The 23,532-nt window shown below is 41.6% G+C and overlaps 2 protein-coding genes across 4 annotated transcripts in view; both read left to right on the top strand.

The window, feature by feature from the left end:
• The first annotated feature begins 1,196 nt into the window (after positions 1–1,196).
• Positions 1,197–11,566, top strand: LOC109903151 (keratinocyte-associated protein 3-like). Of its 3 annotated transcripts, none has more exons than XM_020499787.2 (7): positions 1,197–1,658; positions 5,884–6,068; positions 6,169–6,228; positions 6,874–7,071; positions 7,156–7,290; positions 8,780–8,878; positions 9,344–11,566. In XM_020499787.2, the coding sequence occupies exons 1-6, from the start codon at positions 1,646–1,648 to the stop codon at positions 8,855–8,857; spliced, it is 669 nt and encodes a 222-aa protein (XP_020355376.1). In that variant the 5' UTR covers positions 1,197–1,645; the 3' UTR covers positions 8,858–8,878; positions 9,344–11,566. The 3 variants fall into 3 exon arrangements, with proteins under 3 accessions (XP_020355376.1, XP_020355375.1, XP_020355377.1); XM_020499786.2 differs by having other exon boundaries at positions 1,199–1,658; positions 9,278–11,566; XM_020499788.2 differs by lacking the exon at positions 1,197–1,658 and adding an exon at positions 4,890–5,450 and having other exon boundaries at positions 9,278–11,566.
• Positions 11,567–12,977: 1,411 nt separating this feature from the next.
• The window catches only part of LOC109903907 (frizzled-3), a 39,267-nt gene continuing 28,712 nt past the window's right edge, over positions 12,978–23,532 (top strand). The window contains exons 1-2 of the mRNA XM_020500917.2: positions 12,978–14,123; positions 16,368–16,991. Coding sequence (XP_020356506.1) covers positions 16,752–16,991 — 240 coding nt within the window. The 5' untranslated portion in view covers positions 12,978–14,123; positions 16,368–16,751. The remainder of the gene's footprint in view (positions 14,124–16,367; positions 16,992–23,532) is intronic.

Genomic DNA, 23,532 nt, shown 5'->3' with positions numbered 1-23,532 from the left:
GCAACTGGGTCCTGGACTTCCTGATGGGCAGACCCCAGGTGGTGAAGATAGGAAACAACACCTCTGCTACGCTGATCCTCAACATGGGTCCCACAAGGGTGTGTGCTCAGCACCCTCCTGTACTCCCTGTTCACCCATGACTGCCATGCACGTATCCAACTCAATTCAAGTTTGCAGAAGACAACTGTGGTAGGCCTGATTTACCTACGATGAGACACTTCCCTGTAGACAGGAAAATATCTTCAATGTTGACCAAACGAAGGAGCTGATCGTGGATTTCAGGAGATACTGTAGCAGAGGGAGCACACCCTCATTGACAGGGCCGCAGTGGAGACGGTGGAAAAGCTTCAAAGTTCCTCAGCGTGCACAAAACATGAAATGGTCCATCCCAACAGACACTGGTGAAGAAGGCGCAACAGTGCCTCTTCAATCTCAGTAGGCTGAAGAAATGTGGCTTGGCCCCGCAGAGACCGTACAGGTGCATCAAAGCTGGGATCGAGAGATGGAAGCTGTTTTTTATTTTTATTTGCTCTAGCAGTTGTCTGTGCAGTTTGTCCTTCTGCTGTTTGAAAAATTTGCCAAAATATCCACAGAGTAGTGTTAAGAACCTTTTTTTTGTTTTTCAGTTTTTTTTATTTTCAATACTGACGCAAAATCTAACTTAACACTTGCAAAGTATGGCTGAGCCTAATTGAACCACAGCCCAAATGGCTTTAACTTCCAGCTGATTTGCGAGGAAACGAGCTTTGGTCAACTACTTTGGTTTGGCTATTGTGTACATATTGTGCAATAAGTCAAGAGATTGAAAATACAAGTGACAGAACCTACCGGCCCTCAAAAAGTAGGGGGAACAACACTTTCCTGAGGATACCCTATTTCCACCTACCACCAAAAGGACCAACAGCATGTACAACCGCTACCTCAAATATCATTTTATTCAACATTCTGTCTTATAGACTATTGTATCTTTTTTTTACAGTGACTTCTTTCAGACTGATATCATGGAGTAACCATGATAACAGTCTGATGTTTAGGGAACTGCCCTATGTACATAGTCATTGAATACTGGTCATTTTAATAATGTTTTACATAGCGTTTTACCCACTTATGTAAATACCGTATTCTAGTCGAGGCTCATCTTAGATACACCTTCTCTATACTGTCCATAATGTCTATACACACAATTTATATAGGCTACAGATATTTATATTCCGGACTCTGACATTGCTCGTTTTAATATATTTATTCATATTTTGGGGGATTTGTGTGTATTGTTCGGTATTACTGCACTGTTGGAGCTAGGAACACAAGCGTTTCCGATTTTAACATCTGCAAAATATGTGTAACCGGCCAATAGTATTTTATTTGATACACACAGACATCTAGCTGACTCTTTTACCTCCAACCACTTCACACACACACTGAGATTGAGAGAAAATGTAACCCGCTCACCCACTCTAATCTAATTTGCATATAAAAACTAACCTTTGTCCTCCCGTGAATGCCCAGCTTCCGCTTGACAGGTAAATCCCCTGACGTCTCCAACTCCAGAGGACCTTTTTCATGACAATACAAAATAAAGACGTAGGCCTGTCTGTTATCCTCCAAGAAATAGCCTATATCTGGACAAATATACTGCAACAGTATGTCTGGTTTCGGTAAGTAAACTTTAAATAACTTTTCTTGTACCGGAGAAAGCTACCTTTTTTTGATTTGCACAGGTAAATTCTTGTTTTCACTTTGGCAAGGCAACCATTCTGTCACCCGATTTAGTTAGCCCTTTGTCTTGAGTCTCAGCTCCATTACATTGTACATACAAAGCCTTCAGAAAGTATTCACACCCTTTGACTTTTTCCACATTTTGTTCCACAAATGGGATTAAAATTATTTTTTATGATCAAGGATCTACACAAAATACTCAGCAATGTAAAGGGGAAGTAAAATTCTAACATCTGTAAAAAATATATATATACAGTGCCTTGTGAAAGTATTCGGCCCCCTTGAACTTTGCGACCTTTTGCCACATTTCAGGCTTCAAACATAAAGATATAAAACTGTTTTTTTTTTGTGAAGAATCAACAACAAGTGGGACACAATCATGAAGTGGAACGACATTTATTGGATATTTCAAACTTTTTTAACAAGATCAAAAACTGAAAAATTGGGCGTGCAAAATTATTCAGCCCCTTTACTTTCAGTGCAGCAAACTCTCCAGAAGTTCAGTGAGGATCTCTGAATGATCCAATGTTGACCTAAATGACTAATGATGATAAATACAATCCACCTGTGTGTAATCAAGTCTCCGTATAAATGCACCTGCACTGTGATAGTCTCAGAGGTCCGTTAAAAGCGCAGAGAGCATCATGAAGAACAAGGAACACACCAGGCAGGTCCGAGATACTGTTGTGAAGAAGTTTAAAGCCGGATTTGGATACAAAAAGATTTCCCAAGCTTTAAACATCCCAAGGAGCACTGTGGAAGCGATAATATTGAAATGGAAGGAGTATCAGACCACTGCAAATCTACCAAGACCTGGCCGTCCCTCTACACTTTCAGCTCATACAAGGAGAAGACTGATCAGAGATGCAGCCAAGAGGCCCATGATCACTATGGATGAACTGCAGAGATCTACAGCTGAGGTGGGAGACTCTGTCCATAGGACAACAATCAGTAGTATATTGCACAAATCTGGCCTTTATGGAAGAGTGGTTAGAAGAAAGCCATTTCTTAAAGATATTCATAAAAAGTGTTGTTTAAAGTTGGCCACAAGCCACCTGGGAGACAAACCAAACATGTGGAAGAAGGTGCCCTGGTCAGATGAAACCAAAATTGAACTTTTTGGCAACAATGCAAAACGTTATGTTTGGCGTAAAAGCAACACAGCTCATCACCCTGAACACACCATCCCCACTGTCAAACATGGTGGTGGCAGCATCATGGTTTGGGCCTGCTTTTCTTCAGCAGGGACAGGGAAGAAGGTTAAAATTGATGGGAAGATGGATGGAGCCAAATACAGGACCATTCTGGAAGAAAACCTGATGGAGTCTGCAAAAGACCTGAGACTTGGACGGAGATTTGTCTTCCAACAAGACAATGATCCAAAACATAAAGCAAAATATACAATGGAATGGTTCAAAAATAAACATATCCAGGTGTTAGAATGGCCAAGTCAAAGTCCAGACCTGAATCCAATCGAGAATCTGTGGAAAGAACTGAAAACTGCTGTTCACACATGCTCTCCATCCAACCTCACTGAGCTTGAGCTGTTTTGCAAGGAGGAATGGGAAAAAATTTCGGTCTCTCGATGTGCAAAACTGATAGACATACCCCAAGCGACTTACAGCTGTAATCGCAGCAAAAGGTGGCGCTACAAAGTATTAACTTAAGGGGGCTGAATAATTTTGCACGCCCAATTTTTCAGTTTTTGATTTGTTAAAAAAGTTTGAAATATCCAATAAATGTTGTTCCACTTCATGATTGTGTCCCACGTTGTTGATTCTTCACAAAAAAATAGTTTTATATCTTTATGTTTGAAGCCTGAAATGTGGCAAAAGGTCGCAAAGTTCAAGGGGGCCGAATACTTTCGCACGGCATATATATATATATGAAAAATACAGCACTATCTTCATCAGATAAGTATTCAGCCCTGTGAGTCAATACATGTTAGAATCACCTTTGGCAGCAATAACAGCTGTGAGTATTTCTGAGTAAGTCTAAGAGCCTTTCACACCTGGATTGTGCAACATTTGGCCATTTATTGTTTTCTAAATTCTTCACTCTGTCAAATTGGTTGTTGATCATTGCTAGATATCATTTTCAGGTCTTGGCTTAGATTTATAGATTTGGCCTAGTGTTGTAGGTTATTGTTCTGCTGAAAGGTGAATTCCTCTCCCTGTGTCTGGTGGAAAGCAGACTGAACAAAGTTTTCCTCTGATTTTGCCTGTGCTGAGCTACATTCAGTTTCTTTCTTTCCTGAAAAACTTTGCAGTCTATAATGATTACAAGCATACCCCTTTTTTTTTGTTTATCATTTTTTATTTCTTTTAAACTTTATTTAACTAGGCAAGTCAGTTAAGAACATTCTTATTTACAACAATCTACACCGGCCATACCGGATTATGCTGGGCCAATTGTGCACCGCCCTATGGGACTCCCAAACACGGCCAGTTGTGATATACAGCCTGGAATTGAACCAGGGTGTCTAGTGATACCTCAAGCACTGAGATGCAGTGCCTTAGACCAATGTGCACCTCGGGAGCCCCCTAACTTGATGCAGCCACCACTCTGCTTGAGAATATGGAGAGTGGTACTCAGTAATGTTTTCTATTGAATTTGCCCCAAACATAACCTTCTATTCAAGAAAAAAAGTGAATTGCTTTGCCACTTTTTTTCAGTATTAATTGAGTGCCTTGTTGCAACAGGATGCATGTTTTGGAATATTTATATTCTGTACAAGCTTCATTCTTTTCCCTCTGTCATTTAGGTTAGTATTGTGGAGGCACTATAATGTTGATTCATCTATCACAGCCATTAAACTCTAACTGTTTGAAAGTCACCATTGGCCTCATGGTGAAATCCTTGAGCAGTTTCCTTCCTCTCCGGCAACTGAGTTAGGAAGGACGCCTGTGTCTTTGTAGTAACTTGGTGTATTGATACACCCTCAAGTATAATAACTTCACCATGCTCAAAGGGATATTTAATGTCTTTTTTTTTCTTTTACACATCTACCAATGGGTTCCCTTCGAAGCATTGGAAAACCTGGCTGGTCTTTGTGGTTGAATCTGTGTTTGAAATTCACTGCGCGACTGAAGGACCTTACAATTATCTGTATGTGTGGGGTAGAGAGGAGAGGTAGTCATTCAGAAATCATGTTAAACTATTATTGCACACAGAGTGAGTCCCTGCGATGTATTATTTGACTTGTTAAGCACATTTTTACTCCTGTACTTATCCATGCTTGCCATAAACACAATTCCACTTTGACATTATGGGGTATTGTGTGTAGGCCAGTGACACAAAATCTCCATTTAAATTCAGGCTGTAACACAACAAAATGTGGAAAGGAAATGGGTGTGAATATGTTCAGAAGGCTCTGTAGAGTCATTAGACAAAGGCGTCTTCTGTACAGCGGGATTTTTGTTAAGGGCCCGAGCTCTGTCTGAGCATTAACATCCATTACGCTTTTGGAAGCATGGGGACCTTGTCTTTCGTATCAGCAAAAAATAATTGATACACAACTTTTTATAGGGTTAGATTTCCCACACGGCCGTATCTCCATGTTACAGCGTGTGCTTGCGGAAGACGGACATAAGACAGAGGGACCACCTGTACTAATTAGCTATCTAGCATGCTCCAAAAACCTGTGGGTAATAGAAGGCTGCCAGAAACGGGTTGTCACTGAACAATTCTGTCGGCTGCAACTGTGATAAAGCCAGTTAAAATAGTGTACAGTAAGTGTTTTATTTTGCATTTGTGAAATTATTTTGATGTGATATGAATGTAAAGGGCGTTTATGTTTCTAGAACCATGTCGCAATTGAGAATCGATTTGTGTTTAGCTGGAGTATTTGGCTGTTTTGGCTGCCAGAACCAGTCTACCTCTGAAAATAACATACACAGTCCTTCGACCATGAGTAATAACGTTACGGTAGGCTCCTTGAGATTTCATCTTGAGACACCATTCTGTCTAGCCTGCCCTGCACAGTTGTTCGTTTGCGTATTTAGAAAGTAAACTGATAATCTAATGCTTTCAACACTTGCTCTGTTTCAGATGCACAGAGTCTAGAGTGACACATTCAGTAGGCTATAAGGTCTTCAGTATTGTGAACGTTTCTCAACAAATAAGTCGAAGTTGTGTACAATCACCAACGTGTCTGTGTGTCAGATAAGGAGAAGGGTCCGGGGTGGCTGATGAAGAAGGGGTTTACTCTGATCCTAGTGGGCCACATCAACTTCATCCTGGGAGCCATCGTTCACGGTAGCATCTTGCGTCACATCTCCAAACCCAACGACCAGATCACCACCGAGTTCACCACAGCCAACATAATCTCTGTCACTTCTGGACTGCTGGTCAGTCAGAACTATATTATGGGTTACTGTAGTAATAACTAATAATGTGATGTTATAGATACAATTTTAAAAAACGTAAGTTTTGTCTTTCCATTTTCAGAGCATTGCAACAGGAATCATTGCCATATTGGTGTCAAGAAATCTGCCAGTTTGGAAACTGGTAAGACCATCAATAACAATAACATATTTGTAAGCCATTAAGTCTGCAACCATCACCCCACTGATCTCCCATGACTCCTACTTCTAGTCTTTTTAAGAAATATTTGTGTGTTGAAAATGCCTATCCACATACACTTCAAACAGACAGACATATACCCCCAGGGTTTCTTCACTGTACCCAAAACCAAAAACAGATTTCATGTGTCGCTCAGTTGTGTAGAGACATGTTACCGTGGAATGCTCTGCTCCAAGAGGTTACCCAGGCAAAAAGCAAGTTTAGCTAAAAAAAAATATATATATATTGTATTACAGGGACTCTCCTCCTCTAAAGAGCTAGTTTAACTGGAAATATGAATAGTGTGTAAATAGTATTTTTGTTGTCTCTTGGTGTCTTTGCAATTTAACTCTATATATATTATATATATATATTTGTTTTATGTAATAAAAATGTTTAATGTTCTTGTCTATAACTGTTCTGTACTTTGTCATGTATTTGTACTTTTTATGTGGACCTCAGGAAGAGTAGCTGCTGCATGTGCAGTAGCTAATGGGGATGCTAATAAACTAAACTTGACTTCACCCCTCTTTCCCTCCTTTCTTCTCTGCCTATGTCCCCTCTCGCTCTCCTTCTCTCCCCCAACTCCAGCACATAGGTCTTCTGATTAGTTCCTTCCTGAATGCCCTACTCTCTGCGGCCTGCGGCGTCGGGCTCCTATTGGCTATTAGCCTCACAATTACCAATGAGGGGCGGGGCCTCATGATGGGCTGCAACTTCACTGACCAGCCAATCAACGCCCGCTCGCCAGTCAACGCGGACTGCCCCTTCGACACCACACGGATATATGTACGTCTCTACCACTCTCTCTCTGCTCCTTTGACACCACACCAATATACTTATGTATTAAGTCTCTCTCTACCTCTACCTCAGGACACTACCCTGTCTCTGTGGTTCCCATGTGTTCTGCTGGCAGGACTGGAAACAGGACTGTCCATCTGGTGCTTCGTAGTGGGACTGGTACTGAGGGGTCTAGGACCCTGCTCACACGCATACCTCAAAGAACAGGTAAAACACACACACATACAGTGCATTTGGAAAGTATTCAGACCCCTTGACCTTTTCCACATCTTCTTATGTTACAGCGTTCTAAAATTGATTAAATTGTTGTTTTTCTCTCATCAATCTACACACAATACCCCATAATGACAAAGATTATTTTTTTTTTTGCATATTTATAAAATGATATATCACATTTCCATAAGTTTTCAGACCATTTACTCAGTACTTTCTTGAAGTACCTTTGGCAGCAATTACATCCTTGAGTCTTAGGTATGATGCTACAAGCTTGGCACACCTGTATTTGGGGAGTTTTCTCCCTTTCTTCTCTGCAGATCCTCTCATAGACTTGTCCTGAAGCCACTCCTGTGTTGTCTTGGCTGTGTGCTTAGGATCGTTGTCCTTTTAGACTGGGGCGAAGGTTCACCTTCTGAGATCATGGAGCAGGTTTTCATCAAGGATCTCTCTGTACTTTGCTCCATTCATCTTTCCCTCGATCCTGACTACTGTCCCAGTCCCTGCCGCTGAAGAAAATCCCCATAGCATGATGCTGCCACCACCATGTTTCACCGTAGGGATGGTGCCAGGTTTGCTCCAGACATGACGCTTGGCATTCAGGCCAAAGAGTTCAATCTTGGTTTCATCAGACCAGATAATCTTGTTTCTCATGGTCTGAGCATCCTTTAGGTGCCTTTTGGAAAAATCCAATCGGGCTGTCATGTTACTGAGGAGTGGCTTCCATCTGGCCACTCTACCATAAAGGCCTGATTGGTGCAGTGCTGCAGAAATGGTTGTCCTTCTGGAAGGTTCTCCCATCTCCACAGAGGAACTGGAGCTCTGTCAGAGTGACCATTGGGTTCTTGGTCACCTCCCTGACCAAGGCCCTCCTCCCCCGATTGCTCAGTTTGGCCAGGCGGTCAAAAGAGTCTTGGTGGTTCCAAACTTCTTCCATTTAAGAATGATGGAGGCCACTGTGTTCTTGTGAACATTCATTGCTGCAGAAATCTTTTTGTACCATTCCCCAGATATGTGCCTCGACACAATCCTGTCTCAGAGCTCTATGGACAATTCCTTCAATCTCATGGCTTGATTTTTGCTCTGACATGCACTGTCAACTGTGGGACCTTTTATATAGACAGGTGTGCCTTTCCAAATCATGTCCAATCAATTGAATTGAACACAGATGAACTCCAAAAAAGTTGTAGAAACATCTCAAGGATAATTAATGGAAACAGGATGTACCTGAACTCAATTTCGAGTCTCATAGCAGAGGGCCTGAATACTTATGTAAATAAGGTATTTATATTTTTTATTTGCAATACATTGTTGCTTTGTCATTATGGTGTATTGTGTGTAGGTTGAGGGGCCAAAAATATTTAATCCATTTTAGAACAAGGCTGTAATGTAACAAAATGTGGGGAAGGGGTCTGAATACTTTCCCAATACACACAAACTCTCCATGAATCCCCATCTCACCTGTCTCTTTTCTCTGTGCCAGCTGGAGGAAGAGGCTCTGACCAATAGGGCAGCAGCAGATCCAGAGTACTCACCCCAAGGCCAAAGCCTGATTGGATAGAGGACTGCCACAGTCATGGAGGTGAGCGATCAGTCCACCGGTGTTTGACCCTTCCCTGAGCCACTACCCCCTAGCCCTTTCTCCTTTTCTATTTTATGTTTTTGTTTTAAAATAATCTTTCAAGTTTTTTTTCCACATTTTACAAACATAATACATTAATTAATATAAATGCTAATATTTTCACATCCATACATGGGTTCATAATTAGGCTTCTTAACATGATTTACATATTTTTCCTTTTCCATTCCTCTAGGTGGTGCCATGGTGCCTAGTGCTACTTGTTTTAGTAAATCCTAAAAAACATGAGTTCATGGGTTATGACTGCGCAATTACTGTTTTACCATGTCATTTTAAAGTAAATACTGGGTCATTTCTGTACTGTAAACTGAAATGCTACACATCTAATACATTTTTTTTCAGATCTACGGAAGTAACTAATACCTCCTCTCTCATGGTCTCTTCCCAACATTTGTTTAATGGCGAAAGTGATGACTGAACCTCGTCCTCTTCAGAGAACCTCCCCGATGCCACTCATACCAAAGACTCTCCTCTCCCTCTCAGTGAGCGTCTAGACTGTAAGATGACCATGTCTCTGTATTTGTTCACGTCTGCTGAGAATGTCAACCCTCCCCTTGATCCGCCAACATTTCACAAATGACAAACGCCTTTAGTGTAGAAGTTATTCTTGGGATCAATATCCTCGTTATAGTATTCCGCTATGATCATGGAAATGATTGTATTTAATCACATTTGGAATTTATCATGCCGTTATGCCTAAAAATCCTAGCTGCATTTTAATCTGATTTATGGGCAATTCACGATATACTTTGTTTTACAATTAAAGGTCAAATGCACTGCATTTCAAACAGTCAGCAAGAATCTAATGTATTCGGGGCTTGTGAAGTTATACCAAGGCTAAATATAAGCCTTCCACAACCACAAGACCCGCTAATATTGTTTAACCTGCTTTATGCAATAATCACTGATCTGGCTTTGAATATGCCCTTTTTGTTAGTTAACCCGAACCATGCATAATGCACATTCACTTATAATGACTAACTTCTTGTAGCAGGCATTATAGAAATTAACACTTGTCTCATAAACAATCTCTCAAGCACAAGCCCACGTGCTACTGACTAACCAGCTAATCTTTATATTTCAAGTTTAGCCAACTTGGATCTATTTGCTGACAAAGTAGAACAGTTTGTTCTACCTTGTTATGAACACACCCTTCTGTCCATCTCCTAACTGTTTGAACGGCATGCTAGCCTGTCGGATATTGAAATCAAGTGGTCTACCTTATTTCTCAAAATGAGAATGAATATTACTGCACATTTCTAAAACACAGACTAGACGGCTAATATAACAGTCTTTGGCTAAAATGCTGCTAGAGGTACGTGGTACTGCAATGCAGCGCATGACAAACTGAGCATTCATTTTCCAAAATTGTTACTCCTGTTTTAGTAGTCTGCTCTCGTGCAATTTGAGGAGTTGAGACTTAAAAGGGTATCTTTAGAGGTTAACTTACCCTCTATTACAGTAAAAAATACTATCTCAATGTCTTTCGGGGGTCCATATGACTGATTCTGTTGGACCAAACCTCAAATGCAAATAGTGACTAGCAAGTTGAAGCCACTTGTCACAGGGTGAATGAAGTGATCTCTTGTCTTTGTTGTTGTGAGTGACTGTGTGTGTGTGTGTGTGTGTAAATGTTAAGGTGCACAGTCACAGCAGATGGAGCGAAGAAAACGAGACCAAAAAGGCATGAAAACAAGCGGACATAAACGCTCATAAAAACTAAAAATAAACATACTTTTTGCGATACATGCATTTGGAATATCGCGCAAAAACACTAATTTGAATTAATTCAATATAATCGCCCAGCTCTACTTGATATATGTAGGAATATAGCAATAGCCTGTCCGAGAAGGGCTCTGTGGTTCAATATCAACTGTCTTGAATTGCATCCTCTCCTATCCCCCAGTTTTTTTTTTTCCTGATGGTGCATATGAAGGAAAGGAAACGGGGAGAGGAAACCACTTTAGAGTACTGAGACGGGTCCTAAGAGTTTGTTTCGGGCGTAGCTGGGGTGGGCTCGCATTCCCCAACACCAGGCAGAAGCGATCAGCTCAGCGCTGATGCGGTTAATCTGGGGCTGGGTTAAATCGAGCATGGTGTAATCTTTGCATGCAAGGCTAATCCCCCAAACTGAGGGGAAAATCAATATTGACATAAGGAGGTGACTGACACTATAAAGCGGGTTACCTGTGCGTGCCCGGCTGAAGGTTGTCCCTCCAGGGCTGCTGTATGTTGTTGATACTACAGTAGTAATACTACAATGTGGTTTTGGAGTGATAAGTTAATGTAAGGCTACTCATCAAGATGAGCTGGATTTCAGAGTTTAAACCCTGGTGGGTTGTCTGGATTGTGCTCTATCGGAATGTGGTTCATTAATGTTTTGTGTATAAGAGTTGGGTCAATATCCTATTTATTCAGTAAATGAAGTTAATTTCAATTCAGTTTTAATAGTTTATTTTTATTTTTAAGCATGAGTGGAATTTCATTTCACCTCCTGAAAAACTGAATTGATCTACATTTAATGATGTACGGTTGAAGTCAGAAGTTTACATACACATTAGCCAAATGCATTTAAACGCAGTTTTTCACAATTCCTGACATTTAATCCAAGTAAAAATTCCATGTTTTAGGCCAGTTAGGATCACCACTTTATTTAAAAAATGTGAAATGTCAAAATAATAGTAGTGAGAATGAATTATTTCAGCTTTTATTTCTCTCATCACATTCCCAGTGGATCAGAAGTTTTACATACACTCAATTAGTATTTGGTAGCATTGCCTTTAAATAGTTCAACTTGGGTCAAATGTTAGACGGTAGCCTTCCACAAGCTTCCCACAATAAGTTGGGTGAATTTTGTCCCATTCCTCCTGACAGAGCTGGTGTAACTGAGTCAGGTTTGTAGGTCTCCTTGCTCACACGGGCTTTTTCAATTCTGCCCACAAATTTTCTATAGGATTGAGGTCAGGTCTTTGTGATGGCCACTCCAATACCTCGACTGTGTTGTTCTTAAGCCATTTTGCCTCAACTTTGTAAGTATGCTTGGGGTCATTGTCCATTTGGAGGACCCATTTGAGACCAAGCTTTAACTTCCTGACTGATGTCTTGAGATGTTGCTTCAATATATCCACATAATTTTCCTACCTCATGATGCCATCTATTTTGTGAAGTGCACCAGTCCCTCCTGCAGCCCCCACAAGCACCCCCCACAACATGATGCTTCCAGCCCCGTGCTTCACGGTTGGGATGGTGTTCTTCGGCTTGCAAGCCTCCCTCTTTTCCCTCTAAACATAACGATGGTCATTATGACCAAACAGTTCTATTTGTTTCATCAGACCAGAGGACATTTCTCCAAAAAGTATGATCTTTGTCCCCATGTGCAGTTGCAAACCGTAGTCTGGCTTTTTAATTATTGTTTTGGAGCAGTGTCTTCTTCCTTGCTGAGCGTCCTTTCAGGTTATGTCGATATAGGACTTGTTTTACTGTGGATATAGATACTTTTGTACCTGTTTCCTCCAACCTCTTCACAAGGTCCTTTGCTATTGTTCTGGGACTGATTTGTGCTTTTCGCACCAAAATACATTAATGACGTATGAAGGCTGCTTGGTCTCATGGTGTTTATACTGGCGTACTATCGTTTGTACAGATGAACGTGGGACCTTCAGGCGTTTGGAAATTGCTCCCAAGGATGAACCAGACTTGTGGAGATCTACAATTTATTTTCTGAGGTCTTGGCTGATTTCTTTTGATTTTTCCATGTCAAGCAAAGAGGCACTGAGTTTGAAGGTAGGCCTTGAAATACATCCACAGGTACACCTCCAATTGACTCAAATGATGTCAATTAGCCTTTCAGAAGCTTCTAAAGCCATGACATCATCTTCTGGAATTGTCCAAGCTGTTTAAAGGCACAGTCAACTTAGTGTATGTAAACTTCTAACCCACTGGAATTGTGATACAGTGAATTATAAGTTAAATAATCTGTCTGTAAACAATTGTTGGAAAAATTACTATTGTCATGCACAAAGTAGATGTCCTAACCGACTTGCCAAAACTATAGTTTAACAAAAAATTTGAGGAGTTGTTGAAAAACGAGTTTTAATGACTCCAACCTAAGTGTATGTAAGCTTCCGACTTCAACTGTATGATGGTTTTTGGTTGCCTGAGGAATTTGTATCAGAAGTGGCATCAGCTTTGTTTTTGTTGATTTTATGTCACACTGATCAATGTGCTCTTAGTTTTTTTTTATTTTATATAAAAATATATTAAATCTGCTTCAAATGAATGTTTACTATTTGACTAATCATTGCTATCCTCAGAATATCTTGACTGGGAAGAAATGCACAGCACAATCTCACACACATCACTAGTGATGGGGGGGGGGGGTTACTGTTACATATCGGGATATTATTTTTGATGGTATTGTTTTGACAATTTTGCCATTTTTATTTTATTGCTAGTTGGCTATACCCACATCAACTCCAGTATTTTTCATTTATTATATGGAGCCAATTTGTTTTCAGCACTTTTATTTCCATGACTGATCAACACTTAAATATGGCTCTTTCTTCTCCCAGACATACGGTGAGCTATATGTTTGGAACATCGAAAAATCATAGTATTGAATCTCAATACATATAGAATCGCAATACAAATCATATCGGTACCAAAGTATCGAGGTCCCTGGCAATTCCCAGCCCTACACATCACGAGTTTCCACCATAGGCTGTACTGCCTATTGTTGAGTAGGCTTACAACTGCAATCAATAAAAACAAATCATATCGTGGGCTTTAGGCCTACTCACACATTTTACCTCGGGTGTGCTCTCCACATTACTGTTTGTTTACCTTACATGTTGGCATTGGGGTGATGGCTGTAGGGGATGGGAATTGTTATCTATATTCTGCAGCCTATTTTGCAACCATGAATATAACATTGGACATGTTAATTATATTTTTTATTTTTCTATGATATATAATCAATTGAACTGATCGATGATAATTTTGCATAATGCAATCAGTTGGCTCTTATTGCGCTGCGCGCTCTCACTCAAAGCGCGCGTCCGGGAATAGATAATTGAATGGATTTACAGGCACAGCAGCAGCGAGAGAGAGAGAGGTGCTTATGTGTGTATTGTAACTGGAATAAACAGCGGCGAAGAGCACTGCAGATCAAGCAGAATTCCAATTGAAGGTGAAGTTTAGCCTTTTCTATTTGTGTGAAAACGGGCTTGAAAAATTACATGTTTCTACGAAGCGTTTGCTCGTGTTATAGCTTGGAAGATTTTGTTACACTGACTATTTTTTGTAAAAAGAAATTAGAGGTACAGTAGCGAAACGTTTTAATAGCTGCTACGTCACCATATCACGTTTGCGAGTTAGGTTTCGTATATAATGTAAGAATTACGAAAACAATTATTTCATTCCTGTCAAAAAAAAACAAATGGTAGCGTTAGCTCAGCTAGCTAACGGTCGGTGTTCGACTCGGGACACGTTGGGGAGCGAGCCTTTAGGTCAGGAGATTGTCAGAATTGTCTTGGGGCTAGCAGGGATGTCTTTGGCTAGATAGAAAATCAATGTTCCACTGTATGGTTGCATTATATTTGTATTAACCGGCGTATCTAACGTTACGTTATTATACAGTCACTGAGGTTACTGTATAGATATACAGCTTAAATTGCATTTCTTTGCGACACCAGTGACATAGTCATCAACCCGTGATACGTAACATGACGAGAGCATGTTAGTTGCCCGGCCAACCTCACACCACCGTGCGGCTAGGGGTCGGCATCTGTGGTCAGTTTGCAGGGGTTAAATACTATTGAAAAGAGTGGATATTCAAGACGAGGAAACATACTTTGCTGGGCATAATAGATTGACTCGACTGTAAGGGCGTGTGCGCGCAGCTGTTTAGTAGCAAATGAACGCCCCACAAACAAGGTTGTACTGCAAAAATTAAAATAAATTGCTCTGTACAGAAACCACTAGCGACATTGGACGACTGACACCTGCAGGCCTGCATACCTAGGTGTGTGTCGTAGACCTATTGGACAGTATCATGTTGAACATTTAATTAAGTGACGGTAATCCAATCCTGACAAATGTATTTCCTAATAAATCAGAGTGTACAAAAACTTAACACCTTCCTATTATTGAGTTGCAGTTCTTGACACACACCGGTGTGCCTTGCACCTTCTATCATACCCCTGTCAAAGGCACTTCATTTTTTTTCTCACCTTTTATTTAACCAAGTAGGCCAGTTGAGAACAAGTTCTCATTGACAGCTGTGACCTGGCCAAGATGAAGCAAAGCAGTGCGACACAAACAACAGAGTTACACATTGGATAAACAATCATACAGTCAATAACACAATAGAAAATCTGTATACAGTGTGTGCAAATGAAGTAAGGAGGTAAGGCAATAAATAGGCCAATATTGGTGGAGTAATTACAATTTAGCAATTTACACTGGAGTGATATGTGCAGATGAGGATGTGCAGGTAGAAATACTGGTGTGCAAAAGAGCAGAAAAACAAATATGGGGATGAGGTAGGTAGTTGGTTGGATGGGCTATTTCCAGATGGGCTGTGTACAGCTGCAGCGATCGGTGAGCTGCTCTGACAGCTGACGCTTAAAATTAGTGAGGGAGATACAAGTCTCCAACTTCAGTGATTTTTGCAACCCTTTACAGTCATTGGCACCAGAGAACTGGAAGGATAGGCGGCCAAAGGAGGTGTTGGCTTTGGGGATGACCAGTGAACTATACCTGCTGGAGCGCATGCTACTGGTGGGTGTTGCTATGGTGACCAGTGAGCTGAGATGAGGCAGAGCTTTACCTAGCAAGGACTTTCGATGGCCTACAGCCAGTGGGTTTTGCGACGAATATGTAGCGAGGACCAGCCAACAAGAGAATACAGGTCGCAGTGGTGGGTAGTATATGGGGCTTTGGTGACAAATCTTTTCTTGCCCATTCACCCTCTGAATTGGCACACCTACACATGTCTCACGGCTTAAAAATATATATATTTTTGCCTGTCTCCTGCCCTTCATCTACACTGATTTGAAGTGGATTTAACATGTGACATCAATAAGGGATCATAGCTGTCACCTGGATTCACCTGGTCTGTCATGGAAAGAGGTGTTCCTAATGTTTTGTACACTGTTGCTGTAAGCCTATGTTTAACTGTTTTCACCCTTATCAATAACCTAGAAGTAGCTTAGATGTTTCAATTGAAAATGTAATACATATAAGTGACTAATAATAATGTAATAACTACAGCATTATGTCTATTGAATCAGATATGTTGAAGATCTATGGGGACGTGTGTAAATGAGAGATGGGGATGCTGTTTTTCAACTCCCTGGCTCTTGTCACTTACACACATTTAGAGGACTTTCTTGCCACTTGTCTTACCATTCTTTTGTATTTGAACTTGTAGGTCTTGCTTGACGTTTTACTCGGCCGTTGGACGTTCTTTGAAGAAACACTGAAGACTTTCAATAGGCAGTTTCTCATTTTCTTTCGTTGGAGAGAAGAACAGAGGACCATAGCTGTACGGGGGGACGGTGGAACATCTAGGCTGATGATCTCAGCCCTCCAGCGGGTACAGACCCAGCAAGAGAGGGCCTGGAGGAGAGAGGCTGGCTGTGGATCCCGTTGCCAGGCAGGGTGCATTCTCTGGGGGATGGAAGCAGCAGGACTCCCCTGCGAGCTCCACAGATCTCCAGGGTGTGATTGTGTAGAAGAATAGCCCCGCTGTTCTCTAATCCCTCATCTCCTCTCTTCATCCCTCTCTCCCCCTACCCTGCTTTGTGAATTGAGGATGAGTGTGAGGTGGGACTCACACAGAGACAGGGTCATGTCTAGGTCACTCTTCCTCCTCTTCCTCTGGTCCCTCTGCTCACCCTGTCTGTCTATCCATGCGGAGACAGCAGAGAGCCACAGTACGTTTACCTGTGAGCCAATAGGACTACGGATGTGCCAGGACCTGCCTTACAACATCACCTTCATGCCCAACCTCCTCAACCACTACGACCAGCAGACGGCCGCGCTCGCCATGGAGGTACTGACTACAGCTTTGTGTGTGTGTGTGTTTGCGCGTGTGTACCTGACGGTCTTTGAGTTTGTGTATGTGCTTTGCTGTTGCTCCAAAGGGATCCTGCTTTCTGAATAGAGAGTGAGGTTGTAAGTTGAGCGTTTGGGCTGACATAGAAACCAACCGACTCAGATTACTGGCTGTTCTGTCCTTCTCTTTTGTGACAAGTCTTCAGAATGAATGAGCAAGGATAGGTTGTTAACGTCAATAGGTTAGTGGCCTTACTTGTACTTATTTCTCAGCATATTTCTAGGCTGACATATTTTTGATTTGTAATAGAGTTTTGTTTCTGTCTGCTGTTGCTTGGAGTGCATGTGTCAGGCAGTATTTTCTGATTTGATGACTCTTGTTTGTGTGTGCATCATCTGCTAGTCATTACGTTTTAGAGTGCCATTACAGTATGTTAACGTGATGGCGTACAGTTGTATCTCCAGCCTTTTAATCATGCCCTCATCTGTTTTGTTACCCATCGCCTTAGTACACGTGTATAGCTTCCAAAAACCATCTACCTGTAGCTCTTAATCTTTGGCATTCTTTTATGGCCTCTCAATAAATCTAGTTGTAGCATGATGAGGATGCCATTACTCATATTTTGCTGCAGCAAAATCTGGTACAGAAATTCCCAGAACAGCTGTTCCCCATTTTCAGATTATTTTGCCCACATCAGAATCAGCCGAAACCATCACAGGGAAGAAAAAAAAAAACATGCTGTGCTTTTTTTCTGCTTATTCAATCATTGAGCATTTTTGTTGAATTTTATCAACATATATTAATGTGAGGATTTGAATAAACATCTGTTGAACTTTATTTAACCTAGTAAAGAAGTAACCTAAGCCCTACCCTTCAGCCCCGGAAGGCAGCTTTACAAAATGCAGTTGTTGCAACAGGAGGAGCTGCAATGTGAGACTGTGCTAGTTCTCACTCCCAGTCACTCTGGCAGCATCAGTGGAGGGGTTCTGGTTGTGAGAATCCGCAAAGGAAATTGAATAATATCCCTCACCGGACACTGGCTATACCCGCTCTGATTCATTGTGTGTGTGTGTGTGGAGAATGATGCCACATACTTTATCTATGCTTCTGTGTTAGTCTAAGTAATGCCTCTTGCCGCAGGAAGCTGCTTCATCATGTTTTACATGAACAACAACAGTCATTAGCAGGCAAGATAATCCATAGTGACTCCTAGCCGACACATAGCCTGGTCTCTCTCTCTCTCACACACACACACACACACACACAGACACACACACACACACACAGAGCCCAGTCAGCAGCACATGGTTTCCCTGAGGGGACTGAGCCCTGGTGTTAACCGCACCATGCTTCACTATTACCATGCCTCAGCCATCTGGACAGAACATCATTTCAGCTGTAAACCAACCTACTGTATTTTCCTGTGTGCGCATGCGTGTTTGTGTGTGGCTGGCTTACATCTGTCTCACAAAACCCAGTGTAAGCCATGCCTTTAGTGAACCACATCCAATTACTGCAACAGAAAGCATGTTATATCAAGTAGAGCTGTAGCCCTGGCTGGTACAGGGCTACTTTTGTATGTTTCTATGAGGCCTTGGTACTGTGCTGTTTCCTGTGTGATTGACAACAGGTTCAATGGTGCCAGCTGACATTATTCACCAGTGCTAACTAGCCACTAATCTGCCCCACCGCCCCACAATGGAACGATTGATTCTCAGCGCAGAATGATTCTCCCTCACCCGATACTGCAGTCAATTAAGCCTGGGGGGGAGATGGGAGAGAAAGGGAAAGGGCTGTAGTGAAAGAGGGAAAGAGTGTGTGAATGGGCAAATGAGCTCTTGAGTCACAACAGAGCACCCAATGTAAGCACCCACGAAACTCTCCCTTCACACACATGATGACATCACTCTGGAGCTGGTCTGGTCTGACAATTTTTTTAATGAATAATAAATCCAATCCATTATGTAGTGGCACCCCCTTTCCCCTCTAATAATAACCCTGTACAAGAGAGAGGTAGGTGAGACCTGAACTAAGGAATTCACTACCTGAGAGAGAGGGCAGGAGGGAGGATGGAAGACCGGGAGAGTATGTGTGTGTTTTTAATGTAAGGGAGCGGGTGAGTGGGATTGAAAGAGAAAATGTCTGACTCTGGGAGAGAGCAGTGTGTGGGAGGTCTGTCTCTACCAGGGCCCCATGGTGGAGGTCTTTTCTGTGTTTGTCTCTCTCCCAGCATGGGATCCTGGCTGTCTCTCAGCCCCAGACTCTACTATGCTGATTTAATCAACTACACTAAAACCTTGGACCACCACTGGGCCATCACGTCCTCCAAAACACACAGACACAATGTTACTGGGCCCTTCAAAGTCATTCAAAGTCTGTCGGCGAAAAGAAGGGAAGCCTTTAGTATTTAGTCTTAAAAGCCGTAATTATTTTGCTGGTTCTATAGAGCGTTGTTTCTCTGCATTTCAACAATCAGAATAGCAAAGCATTTCCACCCACAGCCTTCACCATAGACAGACAGTTTGGTGGGATAACGCCAGTTAGCCTAGCGTAGTGAGGGGAGTAGTCTATCCATGCATCCATCTATACTGTGTAGTAACTTAATGCTAGCTGGTAGCTATATCCTATATGGTGATGGTGACTTATCCTCTGTCAGCAGAGTGCCAAGTGCTGCTAAGTGCAGAGTAGAGCTGAGCAGCCCCCTGTTAAAAAGCATGCATCTATGTATGGACAACCTACAGTGCATTCGGAAAGTATTCAGTACTGTTGACTTTTTCCACATTTTGTTATGTTACAACCCCCCCACCAATCTACACACAATACCCCATAATGAAAAGGCAAAAACCACTTGCAAATATTTCTAAAAACCTGCATTCGCTTTGTCTTTATGGGGTATTGTGTGTAGATTGATTGAGGGTGGCAATGTTATTACGATGTGGAAAAAGTCAAGGGGTCTGAACACTTTCAGAATGCACTGTATATACCATATACCATATATATGATATACTGTGTGTGTACACACGCGTCCATGCACACTTACTACAATTCAAAAGTCTGGGGTCACATAGAAATGTCCTTGTTTTTTAAAAGAAAAGCACTTTCTTTTTTATTTTTTTATTTAAAATAACTTAAAATTGATCCAAAATACAGTGTAGACATTGTTAATGTTGTAAGTGACTATTGTAGCTGGAAGCAGCAGATTTTTTAAATGGAATATCTACATAACTGTACAGAGGCCAAGAAACTGAAGATCTGTGAAGGGAATAGTACATAGCGTTGTACGAGAACAGTGCAAACTGGCTCTAACCAGAATAGAAAGAGTGGGAGGCCCCGGTACACAACTGAGCAAGAGGACAAGTACATTAGTGTCTAGTTTAAGAACCAGATGCCTCACAAGTCCTCAACTGGCAGCTTCATTTAAATAGTACCCGCAAAACACCAGTCTCAAAGTCAACAGTGAAGATGTGACTCCGGGATGCTGGTCTTCTAGGCAGAGATTCTCTGTTTAGTGTCTGTTCTTTTGCCAATGTTAATCTTTTATTTTCGTTGGCCATTCTGAGATGTGGCTTTTTCTTTGGGATGCTGGCGTTCTAGGCAGAGTTGCAGAGTCGCCTCTTCACTGTTAACGTTGAGACTGTTTTGCGTAACGATGCTTCAAGGGTGACTTGTCTATGTGCAGAGGGTCCCTGGTTCAAGTCCAGGTTGGGGGGAGGGAGTCTGATCCCATATCCTACACCTCCCCTCTACCTTTTTCATGCCTCTCCTGGGGAAACGGTTAGAGGCCTCAGGAATACATATGTCTCCTTAATGCTCGTTGTCTGTGCTTACAATGTATGGGAATGTATATCCTTCACATTTAGTGGTGCTATCACACTGGCCAGCTAATTCAACTATTTGGTTGAGGAAAAGGGTTTACACTGCAATAGTGTCACAAATATAGAGTAATATAGGGTTTCGACATACTATGGTTACACATATGGTTAATATATTATGGTTACCATACTATAATTTATGCAACCTTGAAAGGCAGGCATCAACATGGCCGAATGAGAGTCTGTCAACAATATATAGAAATCACTTTCTATGGATACAAATATTTTTCTACGACTACAAATCACTTTCTACCGTGATAACTTTTTTCTATGTTTTCATGTCGTCAAATCCCTGCCAAAAGTCAGGTGACCTAAGTGCTTCCAAATATGGAGTTGCAGGTTTGCCATACCTTTCATGTTTGCGCATATCTCTCCCATGTACAAAACTTTATGACAGTCATTTTACTTAAGGCCATCGATTTCCAGATACAAATCAAAAGCTGTTTGTGGATAGTGAATTGCGTTTGTGGATAGCGATTTACATTTGTGGATTGGTGATTTACATTTGAATACATTTGGCATGATATTGATCCCATACATAGAGGAGTAGGAGTTGTGATGGTGCTTTGCTGGTGAAACTGACTTTATTTACAATCCAAATTTTGTTACATTACAACCTTATTCAAAATCTACAAACAATACCCCATAATGACGAAGTGAAAACAGGTTTGTAGAAATCTTTGCAAATGTATCACACACACAAAAAAAAAACGTATTTACATAAGCATTCAGACCCTTCGCTATGAGACTCGAATTTTAGATCAGGGGAATCCTGTTTCCATTGATCATCCTTGAGATGTTTCTACAACTTGAATGGAGTCTACCTGTTGTAAATTCAATTGATTGGACATGATTTGGAAAGAAACATACACACCGTTCTATATAACCTCCCAAAGTTGACAATGCATGTCAGAGCAAAAACCAAGCTATGAGGTTGAAGGTATCGTCTGTAGAGCTCTGAGATATGGATCTGATTTATTTAGAATTCAAGGCACACTTAACCAGCATGGCTACCACAGCATTCTGCAGCGATTCGCCATCCCTTCTGGCTTAGTTCCACTATCACTTGTTTTTCAAGAGGACAGTGACCCAACACACCTCCAGGCTGTTTAAGGGCTATTTGATCAAGGAGGAGAGTGATGAAGTGCTCCATCAGATGACCTGGCCTTCACAATCACCCGACCTCAACCCAATTTGAGGTGGTTTGGGATGAGTTGGACCGCAAAGTTAAGGAAAAGCAGCCACCAAGTGCTCAGCATATGTGGGAACTCCTTCAGGACTGTTGGAAAGGCATTCCAGGTGAAGCTGTTTGAAAGAATGCCAAGAGTGTGCAAAGCTGTCAAGGCAAAGGGTGGCTACTTTGAAGAATCTCAAATCTAATATATATATTTTGATTTGTTTAACACTTTATCGGTTACTATATGATTGTTTTGTAGAAAATAGTAAATAAAAACCCTTCAATGAGAAGATGTGTCCAAACTTTGGAACACAATGCAAATCTTCTCAATGCAGCTCTAGTCAGAGGAGAGGGAGGAGAATGACGCTGTTATAGAAAATGCTAAGAGGGTTCATTTTGGTGTTGCAGTTTTATGTTCAAATTCACAATGATCAAGGTCAGGATCTTTAAAAGGTAGGCTAATCATAGATCTGTGCTTAGTGGCCGCTTCTGTCTATGTTGTATTGACTGGAATATAAGGCCATTGTAACATAGGGGGAGTAGTTGATATGAGTCTTATATAACAGAATGGTGTATGATGCAGCCCAGATTAGGGCTGGCACAATTACCGTATAATCGTGTTACCGACGATTATGGATGAATACCGTCTTGAAAATAAAATCAGTCATAAGTCACCGTTTAAAAAAAAAAAAGAGTTTTTTTTTAAAAGATATTTAACAGCTGACTGAAGACTGGACGGCCGGGCATTTGTGCGGTTGAGTTAGTTTCCAAGGTAACATGGACTCTTTACAACGTGATGAAACTGAAACAAGCAAGGTGTTGTAGCAAATGAGTCTGTGGTTGCCTAGGCAACGCCCCCTCTCCCTGCAGCAGCACACGCAGTCAGGAGAGGAGAAAATGTGCATCTTTTAAAATTCAAAATATTATAACGGTGACCTCGTTCATTTCGCTGACCAATAACCGTCATCCAAAATTCCATGACTATCACAGCCTTAGCCCAGATGGCGGTGTGCTGTGACAGGAGCTTGTGTGGGTGGTAGTTGTGATTGAGTGGGTCTCTGGGTGTGACTGTGGAAGGGATGGTACTCATTGTACACCGTGATGGCTGTGGTGTATACACACTCAAATGGACAAAACAGGCCACTTCTTTATAGCCATATCTTTCTCGCTCTCCGACCATTTATCCCTCCGTAGGAACATGTTTTGATTGCCTCTCCACAGCGGGGTGTGTGTGTGTGTGCGCGCACGTGCCCTCTGACCTACAGCAGGATGAGGACCATCAGAAGCCTCATTGTCAGATTGGTCTGTTTTCCCCTCATCACCTGTTACCATGGTACCCAGGGAGGAAATGCAGAGTGATGAATGCCAGGAGGGGGGTGAGTGGGTAGAAGAGATGTGATAAGAGGGATAGAGTTGAAGTGAGGAGTGTGGAGTGGAGGGATGGAGAGGAAGGGTAGAAAATGTATTTATGGGAATGCCAGGAATAGAT

This window comes from Oncorhynchus kisutch, linkage group LG14, assembly GCF_002021735.2.
Source record: "Oncorhynchus kisutch isolate 150728-3 linkage group LG14, Okis_V2, whole genome shotgun sequence".
NCBI classification, from domain to species: domain Eukaryota; kingdom Metazoa; phylum Chordata; class Actinopteri; order Salmoniformes; family Salmonidae; genus Oncorhynchus; species Oncorhynchus kisutch.
The sequence above is the reverse complement of the archived record's forward strand: the minus strand, read 5'-3'. Positions and strand labels throughout refer to the sequence as shown.

Excerpts from the sequence above, each read along its gene's own strand:
- LOC109903151 (XM_020499787.2), top strand. Across the intron at positions 6,069-6,168 it reads CTGTCACTTCTGGACTGCTG|AGCATTGCAACAGGAATCAT; the intron begins GTCAGTCAGAAC and ends TTCCATTTTCAG. Across the intron at positions 7,291-8,779 it reads ACGCATACCTCAAAGAACAG|CTGGAGGAAGAGGCTCTGAC; the intron begins GTAAAACACACA and ends TCTCTGTGCCAG.